This window comes from Scomber japonicus, chromosome 3 (genome assembly GCF_027409825.1).
Source record: "Scomber japonicus isolate fScoJap1 chromosome 3, fScoJap1.pri, whole genome shotgun sequence".
NCBI lineage: Eukaryota > Metazoa > Chordata > Actinopteri > Scombriformes > Scombridae > Scomber > Scomber japonicus.
In genome coordinates, this window is record NC_070580.1 from 8,394,750 (window position 1) to 8,418,668 (window position 23,919).

The window sequence follows — 23,919 nt, forward strand, 5'->3', positions numbered from 1 at the left end:
CTTTGAGCATGAAAAAAAGTTTCTGGAAAAACTGCTTTTTGGGTAGTTTTCACAGACATAAGAATAAAACACTTCCTATTAATTCATTCCAATTCATGGCTCATGAATCAGCCATGGCCTTTCAGTAAGTGCATTTGTCTGCAGGTAAGCATACAATTCAGCACACAATTTCCAATAAAAATAATTGATATTTACTTTTTAATATAAATTGTTCCGTCTTTTAAGTGAAACTAATATTTTCCCTATAATTAGTTCCAAATTACTAAGTTCATATTTCTAATTGTTAGAAAATGATTGACACGTAAAATACCCAAACACCCAAACGCATCATTCTTCTTAAACTTGAGAGACATCTATACCATAAAGATCATACTGGTAAAAACATATATATCAATGCAAATCGAGTCCATTTTGCATGGGGCATAAATTCCGCCATATTCAGTTTTTCATGCATTTTTCAGGAGGAAATGTCGTCTCTGGAGGGGAGAACATTGTTATTACATCGCACCTGAGAAATAGCAGCCTGACGGGCACCACTTTATGATTTAGTTCCACAAATGCTCAATGCCACATGGATATTCAACATGCGCCCCCCCCCCCCTCAAAAAAAGGAAAAGTCTGAAAAAAAAGTTCTGCTGCATTTTATTTTTCCCTCGTTTTTTTCCAAAAGTTGCTGTTCACAGGGAGGAAAAAAAAAAAGTGTTGATGAATGAAGCTCTCATACAAAGTGAGTTGCTGACAGCTCTGGAGACCTGGGGGACCGATTCATTTGCAGCGCGAGTGCGATGTGTTGAGATCAGTCCCTCAAATGTCCCAGATGCCCGAGCGCTTTGAAAGAGCCGCGGTCCTGTGCTGGCACTGGAAATTCAGAGGCGCTCCAAAATGAATCGGTGCTTCAGAAGAGCACCGAGCACTCTCTGCCACTGTAACGCAGGAATTCTCATTACCTGACTGCATGAATCAGGGCCTGCCAGCTCTCCTGTAACACAGATGCACAGACTTAATTTCCCCCGCTTATAATTTCTGATGTAGATTTGAGTCGACCAGTAAAGTGGCGTTTATGTCCATTGAAGAAAGCTATTGTAATACATCTTGCTTTGAGAAGGAAGTCACCTGGCATGAGGCACCAGTATAAGGACATTCTATCACTCCCACACTGTGAAATGATAATTGGATCCACTGTTTCGCTTGCAATTGTGATACGCACGTACTGCATTTTTTTTTTTTTTTTTTTTTTTTTTAGCAACATGGGAAGAAATGTATATGGCAAAGGAAAGGAGTTCATTGCTCCCTCTTTACTTAATGCAGCTGTATATATTTTTTTCCCCAGTGTGGGATCTTCGAGGCAATTCGGACGTTCATTTGAGTCTTGTATTATTTATAACTGTGATTTAGATGAAATGCTGTTGGAGTGCTTTGTCTGGGGGGAAAAAAGGCTCTCTCCTGTCATTGGAGCTCTTAAAAGTCCACCTTGTGCTTTAAGTCATTGACCCTCCCTCTCCTCTATTCATTGCTGAACAAATGGTGATGCCCGTAGAGAGGCTCGCTTCTATTCCCGCTGCGAATTCCATTAGAGGTACTGACACACAATAGAGCATTTTTTAAGCTCTGACATTGCCATTGTAATGGAGCGGGGTCACAGAAAGATATGTAGACTGTAATGCATAAAATAGTGGTTAAATATATTCGACTGTACTGTATGGCTTTTACATTAGAGGCACATCCTTTCACCTCTATTCTAAGTGTTGCTCCAGGGTGAATACAATGCATCATCATCAAATTAACTATGTGACCCCCCCCCCCCCCCCTGTGACCCCCATGCACACAATGCATCAGGAAGGTCTTAGTGTGTGTTTGTTTTAAAGTGACTTTCATATAAGTCATCATATGTAAGTGTATTTATAGAAAACCTCAGTGTGGGTTAAACTCTCCTGACTTGGTCATGAGTGAGATCAGCTTTAATTGATTATCATAAAACCAGCAAGTTAGAAACTTTTCATTTACTGCATGTCATTTAATAATAATAATGATAAAAATGTTGTTAGGTTTGCTAGATTTGAGTTTGATTTTTATGCCCACATTTTGGTTAAATTAGGATGCATTATCATGAAAATAAAATAATATAAATACATTTTAATAAATAAGAAAAAAAGGGACTTTATTGGCCAACTCAAGAGAAAACAACACAATAATTCAGGCCATATGGACAGCAAAGAACACACAGTAGGATCTAACTCACACAGGGAAAACAGGAAGTAACTCAGAGAGCAAACAGGGAAAACAGAGATTGGGACAAAGACTGAACTGAAAACCAAAACCTATATAAACATGATGAGGTAATAACTAAACAGGACACAGGTGAGTGAAACAAGACAGGTGAAACACATGAGGCAATCAACTAAGGCAGGGGAAACACAGGAAGTAAAACTAACAAAATAAATAAAGCGAGAATAACTTTCAAAATAAAACACGAGCTAAAACAGGATGTGAGTCAGGCTATAGCAAAATATGAATAAATACATAGAAAATTTAGTTTAACATTTTGGGGATGTAAAGGTGGGCGTGTTTAGCCTAGCTTAGCATAAAGGCTGAGAGTAGTGGGGAACAGCTAACCTACATTTATACAGTTAAAAAAAACAGCTGTGCCCTTTTTTTTAATATATCTGCTGTTGTTTTATTGTAGTGTATTTTTATTTTACTCTGCATACTATTTTATTATTATTATTATTATCATTTAATCTGTGCAAGCACAATCAAATGTATATATATTTTTTATTTTTGTAATATATTTTCATGTATAAGGGTTATAGGATGAGTTTCCTGCTGGAACTACTTCTTGGCAAACACTGGCTGACTGTTGTGACTGTACATAACTTACAGGTCTCATCATCACAGTGAGGCTGTCAGGTCTGGTACCATCATGTCTCCATAGAGACCAAAACTGAAACCTATGCTTATCAAACGTATTGGCAACTTGTGCTATAGCTTGTTTAACTCTGTACAAAGGTATCAGGCGGTAAGGTAACACTATTGTTCCTCAAGAAATAATAACATCACTTCACCTAAACTTCACCTCCAAATGCTCTTCTTTTCATTCCTGTTGGATATCAGATATATGGGATGTACTGTATTTCTGACTTCTAGAGAGTCTTTATGTTATTTTCTCTCAGTTGGAACTTTTCAACACTATGATTAAATGTGAATCTTCTGTTTTGGCCTGAGAATTGCTTTGCTGATTCCAAGTTAAAAATTCATAAAAGACTTTTCTCCTTTCATAACACACACTACAAAATGCTGTTTATTCTAAATGCCTTGTGGACTGTTGTCTCCATACATTACATGTGTATCATTAAACTACCTCAACAAAACACCCCGAAACAGGAATATATGTACACACAGTAATTATTTAGCAACAATTGATGTGGAGCAAGTGGTGCAAAATTCCCTCCTCGGAAGTCGCTCTTGTAAATATTTAATGAGTAATTTTACTTCCATGTATAAAAAAATGTGTTTATGTGAGCTCTTTGCACTTTAGACGCCGCTGCTATCATGTCGTACAAGTTAATTCTTCAGTCACCGCATTTAAAGAAGAAAAGAAGCTGAAAAACATCTGATGTAGAAAGTGCAACCACAGTAAAATCTCTCTCTCTCTCTCTCTCTCCCTCTCTCTCATACTGTATAGGGCCTCTACACACACACACACACACACATAAACCTAAATGCTATGATAATGAGGGCAGGGGGAAGTTGTGAACATCAAAGACTCATTATTGCACCACGGCTGTTACAGTTTCTTCTTTTTTTTCCTCTTCTTTCTTTCTTTTTAAAATAAAGGGATTATTAACTTCTCCTCATGCTGAAGCAGAGTGAGAATAAGAGAAGGCTGCTCAGCACTGTGTGGCATCGGCTCAGAACAGCTGCTTCTTCCCTGTTTGACAGTGTTTGCGTGTACTGGATCCACATTTCATGACTCTAACAACTGGCTTGTTGCCTCTCTAAATAATAAAGACAACTCTCATATCTGTTCACAAACAAGCAGGAGGATTTAGAGAAATGTGCTAGTATTACTTCCAAGCACAAAATCATCTTTATTTTATATGAAAGTAATCTGATATAGAGCTGCTTTCATCATCATGTTAAAGAAGAGAGATGTTTGAGAGCATTGGAATAACATCAAAAATGTGAAGAAGCCAGTATAAACAAACTGTCTTCATTAAAACACAGAAAGCTGTAAGGATAGTGTAGACTTATCGTTAAACATGAGTAAAGAGTCACAGGAAAGACTGTGGTATATGTTTGACTGAAGGTATTTGTTATGGTGCTTGTCATCTGAAGTGTGTTCTCATTGTACATTGTTGTGTTTCTGGAAGCACAGCACACAGAAAACACAGTCTGAGGGAACTATCCAAAACTCAAGTCAATAAAGAAACAGAACCAGAACCAGAGGCTGTCAATCACTTACACTGCTAATAAGTCCACATTTCACTTTGATATATGAAGATATTTGGTAGATAGAGGAGAGGAGTAGTGAGATCTACAGGCTTCTTCATGGTTGCCTTGTGTGTATGTGCTGCTCTCACCTGGCTAGTAGTGATGGATTTTGGTTCTTGGTACTGGACCAAGGGGGGAACACTAAGCACCCAGGAAGAACTCTGGGCTTTGGAGCCAATTTGACACAGCAGTCAAACTGTGTAATTACAACAGTATGTGAAGCTACTGGGCCCAAAAAGACTTTTCCTCCTAGACTTGCGAAAGAGACGTCTGAAAGTCAGCTGATACATTTTATTCACGAGCTGTGATTGGTACTCTCAGAATTTGATCCGTTTGGTCCATTTCAAAGTTGAAGAGTTGCATGATTAGATCGTTTTGTCTTCATTTAAGTTAGCTGGATGGCTAAAGAGGAAGTAGCCGGCTCAGTTAACTGAAGTCACTAGTGCGCTAGCTCTATGGGCCCAACCATGTGGAAGCAAAGTGGAAGAGTAGGAACTTTTTTAACTTCATGTGCCACTGAGCAGCTTTGATAGTGATGAACAACGCTGTATTCACTTCTTTTGAAACATCCATAGCAAACACACACATTACCAACTCTTCCACAGCAAGCTAACTGTTGTGTTATGTTTTATTAGCTGCTTGATGCATTATCTCCCATGACCCCAAAAACTGTCTTACCTTGCAGGTTGTCAGGACCATGTTGGAAAGCTTTAGCCAACCCTGTAAGGCCTTTTTAACTCAGGAAAGGACCCTGAGTTCTTTGTGTCACTTAAAAATAATGAATGTTATTTTATTCTGCTTCTCTTTTACTTGTAAAACCTTTTCAGTTGTCTTGAGTCTCTGCGTTAACTTAAAATAAATTGTAACATCAGTATTATTATGCTAGGCCTATTCAACCCTCTTTTAAAGCTACATGCTAAAGCTAGCAGGTGAGTAATTAGCACTTAGGGAGGTGAATAACACTTCCTGTTAAGACTGGGATATCTTCAAAATAAAATAAACATGTTTAACTGTCTTTTAACTATTAAATATTATTATTTAAATAACATATTTATCTTAACATTTGTATGACAATGTGTGCCATTTATAACCGGTTAACATATACTAATTAAGAAACACACACTTTTAAATTATTTCTTAAAACAATAGTCACATGCTTAACATGTGTTTGAAGAACTATTGGTCAGTTTCCAAAGACAGTAACTTCATTAATGCTCGAATGATTTATGTAACTCAGACTGTTGAAGCTTGTAATAGCTTTGGCTTTAGAAAGTCTTTTTACATGGGAGACAAACTTTTTAGGATTTATTTTGATGAATTACATTTTGTCTGTATGGTTTATTAAATCCTTGAGCTGTAGCTTTCTCAAATATGCATATTTTAAGATAAATAACTGATATTTGGTGGATACATTTTGTGGGAGCTGTGACTGTTCTTTGTGATCTTTCAGGCACTGATCATGTATTTGGTCAGAACTATGTAACCAATTTGATTACATCTGTTTGTCTTTGAGCCGTTTAATGTGTATTTTACTCTTTAAATGATTACTTTTGTCTCATGTCTCTAACACTGGAGTTGGGCATTAGTATTATATTAAGATAGACTTGAACAAATCTTTAACTTTGCATTAAGTTGTTATATTTTGTATCATATTATCTTTTGTGCAGTATTTTCTCTAAGAAGCTTAGTTGCCCACACTATATTCCTCTGGAGGCTAGCTGTAATTCACTTTCCCTCTAGAGTTAAGAGTAATTGTTATATTGTAGATTTAAACTCTGTAAGTAGCTTCCCCAACACTGATTGCATGAGTACAAACACATCCAGCTGTTAGCATTGTTGCCAAAGAGCTGAGGACTTCCAACATGGCTACCAGAGGCTCCACTTCCATCACCTGAAGATGGTGTGTGTGGAAGCCGAAGCCTCTAACTGCAGCAGGCTCAGCCACGCCACAGGCAGACCTGGCTGGTGTGATGAGAGTGTCTGAGCCAGATGTGACCCACGCGGTGACACTCTCCACTCCCTACTATCAGCCATCAGACATGATTACAGCTCTCACTCCTTGATCCAGTACCTGCCTGAGCCTCACTCCTTTGATTTCTCATGATACTGTCCTGCAGCCCGTAGTAATCAAACAAGACGCTCAGCTCAGGCAGAGACTTGACCCCGCTGTGACATTTGTTAAAGTCGTAAGGCAAAATGGGAACAATTTGTCAAACATCTATTTCAGAATGAATGAGGACGTTTCACCAGGTGCTGCTTTTTCTCTGTGCACACTGGAGTTACTGTGAAGGCAGAAGAATGAGATTTAGTCAGTCATGTGTTTATATACTGTAATATTTAGCATCAGTGGTGGCTGAGACCTAACAAGCAGTCACACCATTATACAAATGTAAGAAAGTAAAGCAATTTAATGACATCAAAAAACACCAATTAACATTCTGAACATGCAATGGCTGAATTTGTACAAAACATTGCAATTTATGTGATGGTGATGCTAATGTTAATGTAGAACAACATGACGGTTGTGTGTTGAATGGCAGTGTACCTATAGTACAGAAACAGAGTAAGGCTGTCATGTTAAGACCGGTGCAACACTGACAACAGGATGCTGTATCTCAGCAGGGTATGTAGCTGTAAATATCATGCAACCAGACTACAGTAATCTGATTACACAAAAGAACATTTATAATCCATTACAGGTACTGTGTGTTTTCTTCTTAAAGAGGGACACCAACAATTTCACACCAGATAATTTATTATGGAGAATACAACTCAAACTGGACTGAAAATGACAGAAAAGATTGAGTTACGAACTGCGGTTGTGGAATTTGAGAAATTTTGAGAGTTTGACTAAGTTGCATTATGGGAAATGTAGGATTCAGCATTGAACCTTCACTCACAATAGGATAAAGTTTGCTGACTGAATGTCAAATTATGGAAGTACAATATTAATGGAGGACCACTTTCAAAAACTATGTGTCGTACAATAATGTAATTATCAACATCACAATGTCTATATATCAACTTATGGTATGATACATGGACCTTGCATTATTATGCTACTATATTATCATTATATCAGTGGTATACAATGATCTTCAAATGACAACAATATGGTCTATCATGATTATTTCTGAGACAATATATCGTCCAACAAAAGCAGTTATAATGACAGGCCTTACTTAGTACATGGCTACTTGTAAATATGAAACCTGATTAAGAAAAAAACACTCAGTAAATGATTTGAAATACCAGCTATTGGCACCTGTAGATAACACTGTAAAAAAACATTCTCTACAATCTTCACTCAGTTGTGATTGTAAATGTAGTTTGAAGTCAAAATGTTCAGACTGTTCTAATTAAACAGTGAATTTGACTGATTTATACTGCAAGTTCTGATCATAACCAGATCAACAGTAACCTGTAATGGATTATATTATATTGTTTGAAATATCTTCTATATGTGACATACAGTAGCATGTATGTATGATGGGCTGTTACAATAAGCACAGATTGAGATTTGTGATGACTACAAAACAATGGTTCTAAATGCTCATAAACAAGGCAAATTAACTAAAATAATATTTCCTTCTATAACATCACAGGGAGATTTATGACTCAATCATCAAATGCTTATGATATGTAAATTTCCTTGTTATTTTTGTCAGGTATAAAACCACTGGAAAAAAAATAAGTTAATAAGCAACCTTTATACACATCTTACATCATATTTAATGAATCCATTTCATATATAAAAAGGTCAGTAATATTCGCTCTGAATGAAAAATATCAACTTGATATCCCAGCGCGTGTGTGTGTGTGTCTGTGTGTGTGTGTGTGGTGTAATACAAGATGACATCAGAGGCAAAGCTGCATATAATGATGTGCAATGGAGAGTGAAATATTTCCTACAAACAGTACTGCAGCTGAAGTAATGGACAAAAAAGAAAACAAACAAACAAAAAAAAAAGAAAAACCAAGCCCTCTAATTTGTTTGTGTAATAATAATTATAAAAAAGAAGACACTCTGCACATACAATATACACTATATATACACAGTATTTAGTAATGGCCATTCTGTTGCAACTTGACAAAACAGAGCTTTATAAAATGAGGGATGGCAGTGTGCAGTTGGCAATGACGCATTACATTTGACACAAAACTTGTGCTCGGTATGGATAATGTCTTGTTTCCTCTGTCATTTGTTCCTCCCAGCAGGTTTAAATGAAAACGGTGTCCGGGGGAGGATTGGATGGCTGTTCCGCTCCTCACGCCGGGGTCTGAGCGGTGGCTTTGATCTCAGCGGACACCCTCTTCTCCTTTCGTCCCGCGTACTCGCCGATAAAGGAGCCGTCCTCGTTGAACTGAGCATCCTCGTCTCCGTAGTCCACCAGGCTGTCCCCGCTGTCCCCCGCTTTGATCTCTCTGCTCAGCGAGCGTTGGCTGCCCTTCAGTGGCTTCTCGTCGTTGTCGCTGCGAGTGAGAGAGAGACAGAGAGAGATTGATAGAGAGAGAGAGAGAGAGAGAGAGAGAGAGAGAGAGAGAGAGAAAGAGAGTGGTAGCAGAGGATTTAGAATCACCTCATTTCACCCATGGCTTCACTCCATGGCTTATTGGAGAGGACGGGAGTGCGAGCTCCAGCTATCACCGCCTCGATGATGAGCCCTCAGTGATTGGTGTTTGCATTTACCTCTGGCTGACCAAAGGGAAACAATCACATGAGTGCACACGTTGAGACGATATTACGCTTGTTACGCTGTGTATGCATCGATGCGTTGGACTAAGTGAATGCTAGTGGAGAAATGAGATATTTAACAGGTGTTGATGTTGAGGCTAAACATGATGTGATCCTGTAATAAAGTTTCAATCCAACACTGTTGAATACAAAGTGCTTTTATATGATTAACTGACAACACTAATACTAGTTTGCTAATATACTGTATCATAAGATCTGAGGAGTAAACAATATGATGTAATATGGCTGACATATTTGACACTTGCAGTTGCAGTTCAATGAAAATAGAAGCGTATTAGATTTTAAATCAAATTTCACAAAAATAAACAACATACCTCAAATTACAAATTGCTATGTCAATATTATTCTGTTCAGTTAGTGGAATCAGATATTTCCCATTGGTTCTAAACAGACTGGGAACATGTTAAAGAGGAACTGAACTGTTACTTCAGCTAGAGAGTCAACAATTACCACCACATTTTCAGGGTGTTTTTAGCTTAGATGCTATATGAAGCCTGTCAATCATTTCATTTCAGGTATTATTGATCATTTTAATCCAATATTGTTGATGTACGATCACTGCTGTCACCTTGTAACTGTGTGTCTTGTTATCATTAGGAGGCCCATTACTCTTCTTCTGTCTTTTGGCTCATATCCAAATTAGGGTGAAGCTCTGAGTCTTGAGTGTGGGGACCGTAATAAGGTGTCAAGACTTGAGGCTGACTCTGGGGATGCATGTTCCCAAGAGACTATATTGGTTTATGTTGGAGCTAGTTCTTGTTATTGTTAGATTGAATAATTAAATGTTAATGTATGTATTTGATGTTGTTTGTTTTGAAGAATATAGTTGTGTCAGTTTGATTTTAATAGCAGTATTATTTTTGTTCATTTGAGTGCTGGTTAATGCCTTTGTTTTAAAGGTACTGAGCAACTTGGGTCACAGAGGTGAACCTATTTCTATAGGTAGGCAGGTAAAGGACCAGCAGGCCTTGGGAAAAGTTCATGGGTTGTTTTTTTTTTTTATCAGGGCAAGATATATATATATATATATATTCAATGGCCTCTTCATTAGGAACACGTGTGCAATCCAACACAACAGCTCTGCTTTAAATGCTACATTTATGAAGCTTATACATTTTCAGTGTTAGTTAATATTGTGAAAAAGGTGATAATTCTACTTTATGTTTATTATTGAGGTCATACTGGGTGATGGTGGTGTATTAGGGTGCATTATATTGAATGGTGTTCCTAATATTTTGACCACTCCATTAACATACATGAGATGGTCAAAATATTAGGAACACTTCAATATAATGCACCTCAGTATGCCACCACCACTTAGTATGACCTCAATAATAAATATAAAGTAGAATTATCCATTTTTTGACAATGTTAACAAAAACTGAAAATGTATAAACTTCATAAACGTAGAATGTAAAGCAGAGCTGTTGTACTGGATTGAATTACATTGCACAGGTGTACCTAATAAAGAGGCGGATGGCTGTATATACATAAAACAAAGTCACACCTACAAAACACAAAGGATTATATGCTAAAGGAGTAATTCAGCAATAGGGGGAATAGTACTCGCATGCTGAGTTAGATGAGAAGATTGATACAGTAAATATAAAGCTACCACCAGCAGTTGGTCAGCTTAGCTTTGGCATAAGAGACTGAAGATAGAAAAAACAGATAACCTGCTATATCTCTCTTTTTTGAAATCCATACTAAAATGACACATGGTGGTTTTACAGGTGGATATGTGCCAGACTATTTCCAGCCCAGTTTCCAATTTCTTTGTGCAGCAGCTCTTGGCTGTAGCCTTAGGGAAGAGATATCTATCTTCTCATCTAACTCTCTGCAAGAAAGGAAATATTTGATAAAGTGCATTTACCTAAAATGTCAAAAATATCAAATATATTTGGAGTTTATGTGAACAGCTTGTCATCCTGTATGTACACTTGCTACATACTGCTACTGAAACTAAAGCTAATGGATTTGCACATTACATGATTTTAATGGTGCGACAGGAATTAGTTAATCACTAGTTTCAAAACTAGCTGGTAGTTACCGAGAACACCGGATGGACAAACTTAGTGATGGATTTAGGAGTAGCTGCTGGAGTCAACACCAAGTCTAAATCCTGTCACACTGAGACACTTTTCACTTCATCACATCAGCGTTTGTTGTGCTGTGCAGATCCCACTGATTGGAGAATTATACTGGAGCTCATATGGCGGTAGGCTGTTATGAATTGGACCACTACAGGATTAATGAAACGTGCCCAGATATTACTGCCCTGGAGATGAGCTGCTTTCAATTACACTGATTGGTTTTAGCCTCCTGCTGCGGCGCTGGGCAGCCTGCGTTTAGCTCCATTCGGACAGAAAATGGCTGCATGTGAAATGGTGCGGCGGCTCCCTTTATGATCTAGAGTCTATAACAAACACTAACACAACACAATATGTAAGAGCACAATGTTCCTATAAAGGGATGCTATCACTCTGACTAACACTTTATGCTGCTGCTGCTGTTCTCTACATATTTTCCAGTTACCCTGTCAAATGTCTCGCACGGAGGAAGCGTGAGGCTCGCCGTGAACCTCGTGCACGCTGGGTTGTCTTGAGAAGAGCAGAGAGTATTATACACAGAGAGAGAGAGAAGAGGAGGAAGAGGAGATGGAAAAACGGCTGCTAGCGGGAAGACAAATTCGCACTGTTGCACGTGAATTGCAGCGAGGTGGTGAAATAGTGCTCCGAGGGGTTTTTCCTCCTCGCTTACCTGTATTCACAAAATGTGTCGTCATTCATGCCCTGGGACTCCACGTCTGGGTGAAGGTCTTCTTTTTCTTTCACTGCTCGCAACACGGAGAGACAAAAATCAGTGATTTGCTCAAAAAAAAAAAGAGGGCTGCAAATGAAGATCACTCTGTCCCCTGACTGTTTGAGTGTTTGAACAAGTTACAGACTCCATCCCTGATTCACCTCAACTTACTCACTCTATGAAACTTCAGTGCAACCCTCAGAAATGACTAAAAGATCATTATTTTCCAATATATATATAATCTGATATAAAATGAAGCTTCACCTTGTAGAAAACAGTGTATGTGCCTTTAATATAAGTGTTAAATGTACAGCTTAGATGTTAAAAATACATAAATGGAAATGTATGATATGAGTCCTATATGAGAGGTTTAACAGGAACAACAGCAGACTGAGGGAGGAGGGGGAAATGAGAGGAAAGGTTGTCGGAGCAGTGGGTGATAATGAGAACTTAATGACAAAACAAAAGGACAGAACTTCATCTCGCTCTCCTTCTTTCTTTTTTCTTTTTTTTTTTGGTGTGTTTCTGCTGACGAGTGTAGCGATCGCTGCCCAGACGACAACCTGATGGCCATTAGCTGTGAATAATAAAGCCGATAAGCACTCCGGTGTCTCCGACAGGAGGAATAACATTGAGATACCACAGAGCTTATGTCATCATTCCCCCCGCGTGGCGACCCCAGCGTGATGCATTTGCATTTTAGTCTCGCTGTGGGGCTGCACTTTGTTTGGATTGTGGAAAGAAAAAAAAAAAGAAGTCTCATGTTGAAATAATGCAAATTTTCAAATGCTGGACATAGAACTAGTGATTTCCCTATCAATACACACACACCTATTTTATGTGTGAATTTGCATTGGAGTCATTTTTTCTAGGCTTGACACGCGTGTTTAAAAAAAGCAAAAAAACCCACATATACGCTTACATACTCCTGTAATGGCTTCTGGGATGATTGATAATTTCTTTCCCAGCAACAAACAGTGAAATGGAAATATAATGATGCTGGAAATGGCAATTAGTATTCGAGCAGGGTGATGTGTGTGTGTGTGTGTGTGTGTGTGTGTGTGTGTGTGTGTGTGCGTGCTTGTAAATAAGTACCTACCAGAATATTTCCCTCCTTTATTTCTGTTGACAAAGCAGGCGATCAACACAATGAGCGTGAGGAGAGCGATGGCGCACATCAGGCCGATAAACCAGCCCTGGGTTGATATTCCTCCGTGGATGCTGGCCAAACCTGAGGAGAACAATACCCGGTGACTTTGACACGCCTTGGCCCTTTTTTAATTCTTTTTTTTCTTCCCCTCCCGTCTTTGATTTAATGTTTACATCAACAAAAGCCTATCTGATGCGAGAGGTGGGAGGTGGCGGCGATGGAAACGATCCAATATTAATATTAAACAGCTAATCCGCTTGTCTAATTAATCAAAGTAAGGGGAACGGGTGTTCAAATATAATTCCTCCCAGCGAGTCGGCGCGGTTAAATTAAATGCTGGTGACACCGGCGAGGACCGCACGCCTCAGCTTGAGTCGCACGTTCAAGGACGCGCCGGGCCCACCTGCACTCTGTTAAATGAGAGGTCAATTAGTTTTGATGCTTTTCCTTTTTTTTTTACCCCCTCTGTTTGTTATACCTTGAAGCTATTTTTGGTCCTCACCTGTGGACCTGGTCTTGATAACATCTTCAAATATACTAGAATTATCAAGCCAGCGGTTAGGCATGAGGCGCACAGTGTACTCGGCCCCAGGTTCGAGGCCGTCAATGATGTGGAAGGTCTTAGACGTGTTCAAGGCCTCTGATATATTCCAGAGACCCTCACCTGTGTAGAGGGTGAATGATGAGGGGGGGTTAGTACTCATGAAAGACATGAATGAAAAGAAATGAAATGACACAGACTAGGGCTGGGCAATAAATTGATATATCCATATTGTGATATTTTATAGATATTGTGATATTTTATGGATTATCTTAGATTTTGAATATCGTAATATCATGGTATGGAATAAGTGTTATCTTTTCCTGCTTTTAACCTTTACATACTGTTTATATACTGACTCTCAATTAGTCTCTACACCAATTCATATTCATAAATTCCTCATCAGTTATTAATAAATATTATAAATACGTCTGTTTGATTAATCTTATGGAAAAAAGACATTCATAATCACTATTTAATGGTCCAGGAGAACATGTTATAGAATATGATGAATATATCATGTTTGAATGCTGATTTTTTCTTTTTTTTCAATAAATCAGGTCAAATTTGAACATTTGCATATATAAAAATGTTAAAAATGTACATTTCTGAGTTTAACAGACTGTTCTATTATCCGCCTTTATCCACTTAGTCATTATATCCACATTACTGATTATTATTTATTAAAAAGCACAGATAGTCATCCCTACAATATTGTCAAAATATTGATATCAAGGTATTTGGTCAAATATATTGTGATATTTGATTCTGCCCATATCACCCAGCCCTAGACATAACACATATGTTTACAGATATTAAGATGCTACAGAGTCTACTTTGACAGAAAATCACTCAAAGAGAAAAGAAAGGAAGAAAAAAAAGAAAGAAAAGAAGGTGATATGAGCTTACGGTTCTTCATGTATGCAATATAAAACTCTGTGTGCTCTCCTCCAGATATCCAGCTGATATTTGCAAAGCTGTCGCTAACAGCTGAGCTAACGTTCAATAAGGCCGGGACTGAGAGAAAGGAGAGAAAGTGGAAAGAAGAAGCGTTAGTAAAGGACAAAAGTGGGTCTGAAGCATGGCGGAGGGGTTAGGAGGAGCGTTGTCATGACACCGTGAAGGATGTTTCCTCCGTCGTCTTCTATGAAACGGGCCTTAGCTTGTGCTTGTGTTTCCTAACTGCTGTTGTAAGAGGCATCAATTATGTCAAACAGAGGAGACATCAGGTGAATCTCTCAACAGCACGCATGACAAGAGTAATGTGGGTATGGAAATGGAATCACAGATGGTGCCTTCAGAGCTAAATGAGAAGCTACTGAGAAGCTTAAAGGAGATGGAAAAACATGATGATATAAATGTCCTTTTATAATTATGCTTTTACAGTCATTATTCGTTAGTCAGTCAGAAATAGTTTGAAGAGTTTATTTAAGTTTTTATGTCATTCATTAATTGTACCCTTACATTATCTTTCCTGCTTATTTATCTCACTGTAAGATGATTTAAATGCTGCTTCAAAGCCTACAAAGTAAAAAAATATTAAATTATAGCAAAAATAAAATATTTTGTATACGGTAGGCCACATTAGGACAGATGTATTTTTTTATAGCTCTTAAATGTAAAAATGGGTCAAATTTAACACTGAAGGGTCAAAAATGATCCGCCTTCATCCACTTAGTCATTATATCCACATTACTGATGATTATTTATCCCTGTATAATGATTTAAATGCTGCTTCAAAGCCTTCAAATTAAATAAATATTAAATTATAACAAAAATAAAAATAGAAAAATTCAATTTTTGTATACTGTGGGCCACATTAAGACAGATCCAGCTAAATATTAAATTATAACAATAAAGAACAAAACAGAACCAACCACTGAATCCTACCATGTATAATTATAGCATTTAAACCCAGGATGTTAAAACCCACAACACAGGGGCCATGACCTCAGTGCTCCATGGAAGCTACAGCACTGCTTCAACTCATGTCTTATCACACCTTCATGTATTTGGCTTTAAAAAGGCTTTGTGTGTACTTAGCTCCATCTACATCAGGCATATCAAGTAATGTAGCCTTTTGATGCCTAGTGAGGGAAGAAAAGTCTAATAATGTGGTGAATGATGTGCATCATTAGTATGCTTTGACAGCAGCTGTCTAAGCCAGTCAACAAAGCACAATCCACTTCATTTCCCCACGGCAAACATGCAAATCTTCCTCCGTGGCTCCAGCTCAGGTGCATTATTTGGTCAGGTGATAATTCAGCACACAAGGACACCTGCGCCTGTGCTGCCCATCCCAACCACCGCAAATGACACCCTCTGACTAATGCTGATGGATTAGTCCGCAACTATGGTAACTATGGTAATTCCGATCATTGGGACTGCGCGATAACTTCGAGTGACATAGGCCCAGGCACTAAAAATATCTCGAGGCTGGCTGCCGGGAGTGGTTTTTGTCACGGTGCTCCTCGGCTCGCTATTAAATGCTGCAGAAAGCAGCTGCTCGCACAGCGGGGCGCTGATGCCCTGGAAGACGGCCCTTCAAAGTCAGGAGGCTTTTTTAGAAGGGGAGGCCAGAAAATATTCTCATATAGGAGATTTTCAACAGCTTCCACTTATCCACTTATCTCAGTGTCCTGTAAATATCACCCTCCCAGTATGAGCTCACACCTCCCCTGCGTGGCCCAGGAGGACGTTTTTCCTCCTCTCCAGTTTTCTCTCTTCTCCGCTCAGATGTTGCCCCCCTCCCACCCACCCCTACAACTTCTTGTCCCAGAGCGATGCTGCTGTTTACCCACTTGAAGATTACATGGAAATGTCAGGTGACTGTTGGGTCAATACGCTGCCGTGTACAAGGGGGACCGAGGCCCCAACAAATCAATCACTGACAATTAGACATATTTGTCCCGTTCGAGTGACTGCGCTCCACAGCCACACTGTCGGGGTCGGGATATAGATCTAGCATCCTGGATTTCCCGATGGTGCAGCAGGGAAATTAAAACCAGGTTTTTCCATCAGTAAGCACTTGTCTAATGATAAACAATAAAGATCTGTTATCCCTCAGTTTGTGACCTGTAATTGGCACTAAATGTCCCAGCACTGAGAACAACATAAGATGTCACAAAACAAAAAAAACAACATAATATTGACATTTCACATATTTTCAGCCAGTCAAATGAATCCAGTGGTTATCACATCATGTTCTAATACTTTATGTAAGAGGTGGGCCGCGGTCTGGATCCGGACCCAGACGCCATCCTATCCAGACCCAGACCTGTAACTGATGAAATATTGAGGATTGTTACATTTTGTCTGAGCATTTTGGGTTGACCATCAGTGGGATACACACAGAGAAAAGAGGAGAACAGAGAGGTGGCAGATAAGAGGTCACTATTTCACATGCTGTGCTTTAAGCTTTCTGTAATGCACTTTATTTTGAAATGCCATCTTTAAAATGTATTTTTTTTTTTTTAATTCTTATTTTATTTATTTTATTATTTATTTGAATCCCACAAGTCTACAATCTACTCACTAGATACAGATGCTGATGGAACTACATTTTTGAAGTTCCGGACCTTCACTTGAGGAAACTCTCACAAATTGAACCTCAGTAAATTTGAATTCTATCTCATCATGTGCTTGTTGTTGTGTTGGGATGTGCTGCAGCTCTACCTATGGAGGAACGAGTGGGTTTGGTCACTGGGGGCTTGCGAGTGCTTGGAGGTGAGGGGGAAGCTGACTTGCCTGGAAAGAAAGACAGATCTTGTGGTTATCAATTGGAGGAGAGCTTTGGGGGGGGGGGGGGGTTAGCACGCATGCTGTATCCAGCTACACTCTAAAATTAGTAACTACTCACGAGGACTACACATCTACATCTACAGTAATATAAATACATAATTATTTGTAATTATGTATTTGTATTTATGTATATTTATGTATATGTAATAATTTGTTTGTAATTGGACTTGTTTGCCTTGTACAAGTGATTTCATTTCTTTTTTTTCTCCTTTTTTTTTTTATTGGACGTCATTAAAAGAAAGAAGGTTGAATGCGTGGCGTGTCTGATGCTCCTTCTGGTTTTAAGCTCTTAAAGCTTCATTTAGTCCCTCAGCTTGACTCAGACATGTTGCTATGATAAAAGTCAATATTCGTTTACAGTCACTAATGAGCCAAGATTAATACAAATTTATAATTAGGTTACTCATTAGCATTGCTATTAGAGAAGGAAGCCGCAAACTTTATCTGTGAAGAAGTCGACGTTTTTCTAATGAAAGGAGGCATTGGAGTGCTCTCTGCTGATGGCAAGGGCAACACAGCAGACAAGGTCAATTATCTGCAGAGGAGCTCAGTGTTGGAAACTTTTTAAATTCTCTACAGGCTAAAAAAAAATATAATGTGTCCAACTGATGAACAATCAAAACCTGATGATATATATTCAGAGCCTATGGTATTCACACCTGTCCACATTTCTACATCTAATCATGCAGCAGCTACCTAGAATAATAACCGTTACTGTTGAGCATGTCATACCAACATACGCAACATTCAAATATATGTTATTTTTAAAAAAGGTAAATGTTAGTTATTTTAGAGTGGTGTGAGATTGTATGTGTGGGTATGACATGCCGCGGCATCTATGAATACAGATCTACATACTGAGGCTGACAGTGGGAGCCGAAGTGGAAGCTGCAAGAAAAAAGAAAAGAAAAATGAAAAAAAAAAAAAAAAGAAGACAGATAAAGATAGAGGTGGGAAGCATTGCATTGCTAAGCAGGCGATCACACATATTCATAATACACACTCGAAGCAGTGTTTGTTTTAGTGGCGAGAGAGAGAGAGAGAGAGAATTAACAAAAATGATGCTGATAATTAAACCGTGCCACTAACTTTCAATTCATACATACATAAAAAAAATGTTCTTCCTGTAATCATTTTTTGCTGACTTTTGAGCAAATAAACAAACCCTTCAGAACCAATTCAGTGTCTTTGTGATTGTGAGGATTCCTCTGCTGAACACACACTGAACCCCTGCTGTGTGTTTCAACATTCAGTATGTATAGAACATAAATTGAACGGCATACTAACTTTCTTTACGGTGCGTTAGTAGTACTGTGAAAGCACCCGCCCAATTATTTATGCCGACAGTGTCCTTAACCGCAGTGCATTTTTACTGACACTCAGGTAAATCCGCATTGGGTTTCATTTCCTGTCTAATCATTCATCCTGCAGCCCCACTTTACTTTCTGTAGGAGCCTGGTTGAAGTATAGTGTGCGGTCCCTCAATAAATGATATGTAATTGAAAAGAAAAGATTACATGCTACAAGCCGGCTCATTATGATGACTTACCCACCAACTCTTTCATGATTACACAATTCAGTATCAAAACCTTCAGTTTCCCTCGCTGCTCAAAACAATTTTCTTTCTTTGCTGATTGTTCCATAGCTCGCTCTCTCCGTCCAATCAATAAGCACTTGCTCTCTCATGACAGTGACAAATGAAAACCTCCACTACGCCCATATGAAATTGTTTATCCACAAAAATTACTTACATGGAGATATGAAAAGCTTGGCTGGCCCGGGCATATATCATATTTCGCCCCCCGTTCGATGCTGCTTTTGAAATAGTGAAATGGCTTTGACTTCGCTTAGTCTGAATTCAACAGAGCTTGTTCTGTTCTTCAGAGCTCATCTGTGTTGTCATTGTTGTCTCTTGTGCTCGCCGACCTGAAACCCGCAAGCCCCGTTGCAGTCGATTGCCTGACCCCCCCCCCCCCCCCAACATCCCCTCCCTTCGACCCTCCATCACTTACTTCCTTCTAAGGTGGTGGTGCACTCCTCGCTGACGACCGGCCCGCAGCCCACCGTGGTGCAGGAGCGCAGGTACAGCTTGTATTTGCTTAAGGGCTCCAAGTCGCGCAGGATCCACTTGGTGGTGTCGGGATTGCTGATGTCTACGGTCTGCACGGGCCCCACTTCTTCTGTGTCATTGACTATTGAATGGAAAAATATGGAAAAAAACAAGTTCAAACTCAAGCTCAAGCTTTAACTAAATCCTTCTACATTGAAAGAAAGGAATGATTTTTATAGTCACTCTCCGAAATCACTCACTTATTCACTCATTCACTACTCCCTATATAAGTGAGCAGGGGTGTCAAACTCATTTTAGCTCAGGGGCTGTATGTGGCCCCTGAGCTACAATTGTTCTCGAGTGTGCCAGACCAGTAAAACCATTGTATAATAACCTATGAATAATAATATATATATAATGCATATATTAACTTTACTATAATAAACCATCTGGTAAGAGATACTGATAAAATGTGTCCTTCAAATCTGAATCATACAAGTCAGTTATGACGTCCACAGGAACATCAAGAGGCCTTGACTGTGAATGCTGAGTGAAAATAAGTGAGAACAGCAGTGTATTTTATTGTGAAAAACTGAAATTACTTTTCTGCAATTCTCACACTTTGACTGGAGCGCTTGGTGCTTACGTAATACTGAGCAGCACATCAAGACTAACTGTCTATAGCCATCAACTGTAGAGTTGCGTAACGGTAATTTCCCATTGTCAGACTGATAGCAGAAAGTGGTGTGTTTTTGTTCCATTATGGAATACTTGAGGGCTCTATATAGATATTTACACATTCAAATAAAAAGGCGTAGGGTAAATGTAGTGCACTGTATAGTAAACAGGGAGTGATTCTGGACACAGCCCCTGTGTCTACACTGTAATAATAACCCAGCAGTGTAATGCTTTGTCCTAATGGTAGTGTACAGTCTCCAAAATGTATGGCAATTTTACTGTTACCCTTGCTTGTACCCTGTAACTACTGCATTCACAAAAAAGGGGTGACAAATGACTGCTTCATTGTACAGGCTGCATTCCCTGCATTACATATATCTTCACTTTAAATGAGATTCATGTTTCTTTTCATAGTCCCTGACAAATAAATATGATCTTTATATGATGTTTATTATATGTAATCTGATGGGTGGTCAATTCATGTACTTTTCCGCATATTAAGATGTTAAACTTTCAGCTTGTGATCTGTTTTAGAGGCAGAAACTCTCTAAAAACTGCCCTGTCAAGATGTCTCCAACTGACAACCACAAGATGTTTCAGCTATGTCAAAGAAATCAAATGTCACGTCATTTGCTTTTTAGTTTTTTTTTATGCGTGACAGCTCATAATTTGGGTTTATTTGAATTGAACTGCACAGATGATACTGACTCTGCGCATCCACAGCGAGGATTTCTGTGTGCTCCTGTTGTCTGCACTCTGTCTACATTGTGATCTGAGCTCATTTTTCACAACGTAAAAGAGCCCAGCAGGTAGAGGTGGCATTTATGTTCTTTATAACAAAAACAAACGCAGCAGGTGCCGAGGTGACCTTTGCTGTGAGAGAGGTGCTACGTCTCTGTGGTAGGAGGCAACAGAAACAATGACAAGTATGTATTGTCTCCTTTTTCTGCCTCTGTGCTGCCCACTGTTATCATACATTGTGAAGATTTTTTTTTTTCATTTTGTTTCTGAAGACAGAAAGGATTCATCCAGGATTCTATAGAGAAAGAGAAGAGGCCAAAAGAATCATGTTTCTACCCTGTGGATGGATACTTTCTCACCAAACCCCCCCAAACCACTCCTCTGACAGCTGGAACACATGATCCTGTAGAGTGAACTGGCTGAAGGCTGCAGACTTTGGCCTCTTCCACTGACTTCAGACAAACAATATATCCAAACACCCTTCATTCATATTTGCTTAGCCTTATGTGGTGTCAAACTGAAAAATGACCTGACGTCTCAAGTGAGTTTAATGGGGGGGGACAGAGTGAAGAGGAGCCAGGGTCATTTTAAACCTCCCACTCATGTAGATACTTTAGATCAGTGCACATTTCAATTCCACTTGTTGCTCTCTTCATGAGTTGGGTCTAGAGTAACTGGAATACGGAATGTCTGAAGTGTCCAAAAAATGTGTCTGGAGCAATCTGCATAAAATATACTACTGCAAATCAAGTGGGTAGATTTTTCATTTTTTGGCTTTTTAAAAATACATTTACAGACATGTATTTCTGATGAATGAGGGTTTTTTTTAAATGACAGGATGGATTGAGCGTGAGCCCTAATCTTCGCTTTCCTGACACACTTATTTTTGCCCTGTCAAGTGTGACTAACTTTCTGAGAGGTAATCAGACTAGTTGTTTAGTTTCTACTGGGGCCGCTCTGCCCGAGGCTTTGGAGTGGCTGAGCGGCTCTTTAAAAGCAGCGTGACCGAGCCGCCCACTCAACGGCGAGCCAAACTACATTCAGCCTTCGCATTTAAGGATTTAAGTGCTTTAGAAAAGAATAGAGAATTAAAATATGCTCTTAAATGTGTAACACTAACTGGTAGTGTGATGGTAGAGAAAAAAAAAAACCCTCCATCATGTCCACATCTACTGTACGTATCCTCCATATCTATCAGCTATTTCACTGATCCTCCCCGCTGACAACTTGATGCGATGATCAAAAGGTTTTACACAGAAAGCGTGTCACTTCAAAGCGTGTTAGTTTAACTGTTTAAACACCCTTGTATTCCCGTGTGGTCGGCGTGCTACACAACATTACAGCTGACCTTTCCTGGGAGATGTGAAGCCATTAAAGGCTGCTGATGGGTGTAATCCTAAAACAGCTGCGCTGCAGCTTGAGATTCCACTTGTGTCGCTGATGATACGCTGACAGCTGGCTGCATTATCCTCAAAATTTCGCACATGACTTCCTTCAAGGGGACTTCAAAAAAAAAGGAAAAAAAAAAAGTCACACTTCAAAGAGTCCATCAGCTTTATTGCTGTGGCACAATGAAAATGTCCTCTCCTGAAATACTGGATGACATTTGGCCCTCTTGTGCCGCCGCCAAATCAAACTCAATTAGCCGGGAAATGCGGTGTTGAGACGTTGTCGGGAAGTTGGTCGTTAGCTCGGTTTTGACTTTAGTTTAAGGACAGCGAATGTGGGATGTGCTCGGTGATGGTATCCCCTGGGACTGTGAGCTGTAGTGGAGATGTCCCCTGTGGACAGGATGGGGTCAGTAAAAGCGGACCTAAACAGACTGTGACACGGCGGCCTTGGTCAGCACTGGTCGAGCCATGATGGTGACACGCGGGCTAGCCGACGTCGCCCTGACATGTTTCCTTTACACGAGCTCTGACCTAACGGTGACCCCGCTCCTATTAGAGCAGCACAATGATTTTCTTTTCCCTGCTGAGGATCATGGGTTAGACAATCATCAGCAGGGTCAAAGATCCACCTTCCTTTCTTATCCTGAAGTACTGCACATCCTTGTCTGTATCAGTACAGAAAAATGCAGTATGAAGGTAGAGGCATTCATAACAGTGAGGCTATTCAAGACTGTGATATGCACACAATGAAATATATAGCCAGTGTGTTTTTGTATAAACTCTATTTCCTTTTTTTCTTAAGAGGGTGCAAACTGAAAAGCAGCAGAGAGATGGAAACACTATTAAACAAGAGAAAAAAACAATATGTACTTGTGGCAGGAAGGAGGCATCAGCATTATATCTTAGTGTTGTGTATGAGCATGAGGAGAGTGTAGATACGTACTGAGCTGATACTCAAGGAGGTACCCGGTGAGAATCCCATTAGGCTCCAACGGTGGGGCCCAGACCAGAGAGACAGTGTGCTTCTGTACATCCGTGACCCTGAAAACAGGATTTTTCTCAGGGACTGTGGGGGCAAAGAAGGTAATACACACAGTAAGCAGTCGAATTCTGCAACCCAGTTTCCTTTTTTTTGCTATTATTAGATTTTCCCTTCAGTAGTTGTGAATCAATACGCCTCACGCTGTTTTTTTTTTCTCCACAATCCTACCTCCCTCTGGGGTTTTGAAGTTGACGGGATGGCTGCCGGGGCCGTTGCCCCGCCCGTTGAAGGTCATGACGATGAGGTTGTACTCGGAGAACGGTGTTATTCCAGCTACAGCGGCGTGGTCTCGGTCTCCTGGGAACGTCAGAGTGTGTTTCTCTCCGTGGCTTTTCTTTGAATCCGTCAGACTGCGCAGACGCCACCAGTTTATCTGCGTGGTAGAAGAAGACACACAGGGCCGTTCTCAGCAGAGAAATCATACATGTGCATATGTGTGAAAAAGAATATCGAATGAATTGAATGGATGTTTTTTT

The 23,919-nt window shown here is 39.5% G+C and overlaps 1 protein-coding gene across 1 annotated transcript in view; it reads right to left on the minus strand.

Annotated features, from left to right (window-relative positions):
- Nucleotides 1-8,328: 8,328 nt before the first annotated feature.
- chl1b (cell adhesion molecule L1-like b) overlaps nt 8,329-23,919 on the minus strand; it is a 67,609-nt gene continuing 52,018 nt past the window's right edge. Inside the window, exons 21-28 of the mRNA XM_053315074.1 lie at nt 23,612-23,816; nt 23,345-23,467; nt 19,554-19,733; nt 18,400-18,429; nt 17,416-17,487; nt 13,149-13,280; nt 12,008-12,080; nt 8,329-8,964 (exon numbers count right to left, since the gene is read on the minus strand). Coding sequence (XP_053171049.1) covers nt 8,760-8,964; nt 12,008-12,080; nt 13,149-13,280; nt 17,416-17,487; nt 18,400-18,429; nt 19,554-19,733; nt 23,345-23,467; nt 23,612-23,816 — 1,020 coding nt within the window. The 3' untranslated portion in view covers nt 8,329-8,759. The remainder of the gene's footprint in view (nt 8,965-12,007; nt 12,081-13,148; nt 13,281-17,415; nt 17,488-18,399; nt 18,430-19,553; nt 19,734-23,344; nt 23,468-23,611; nt 23,817-23,919) is intronic.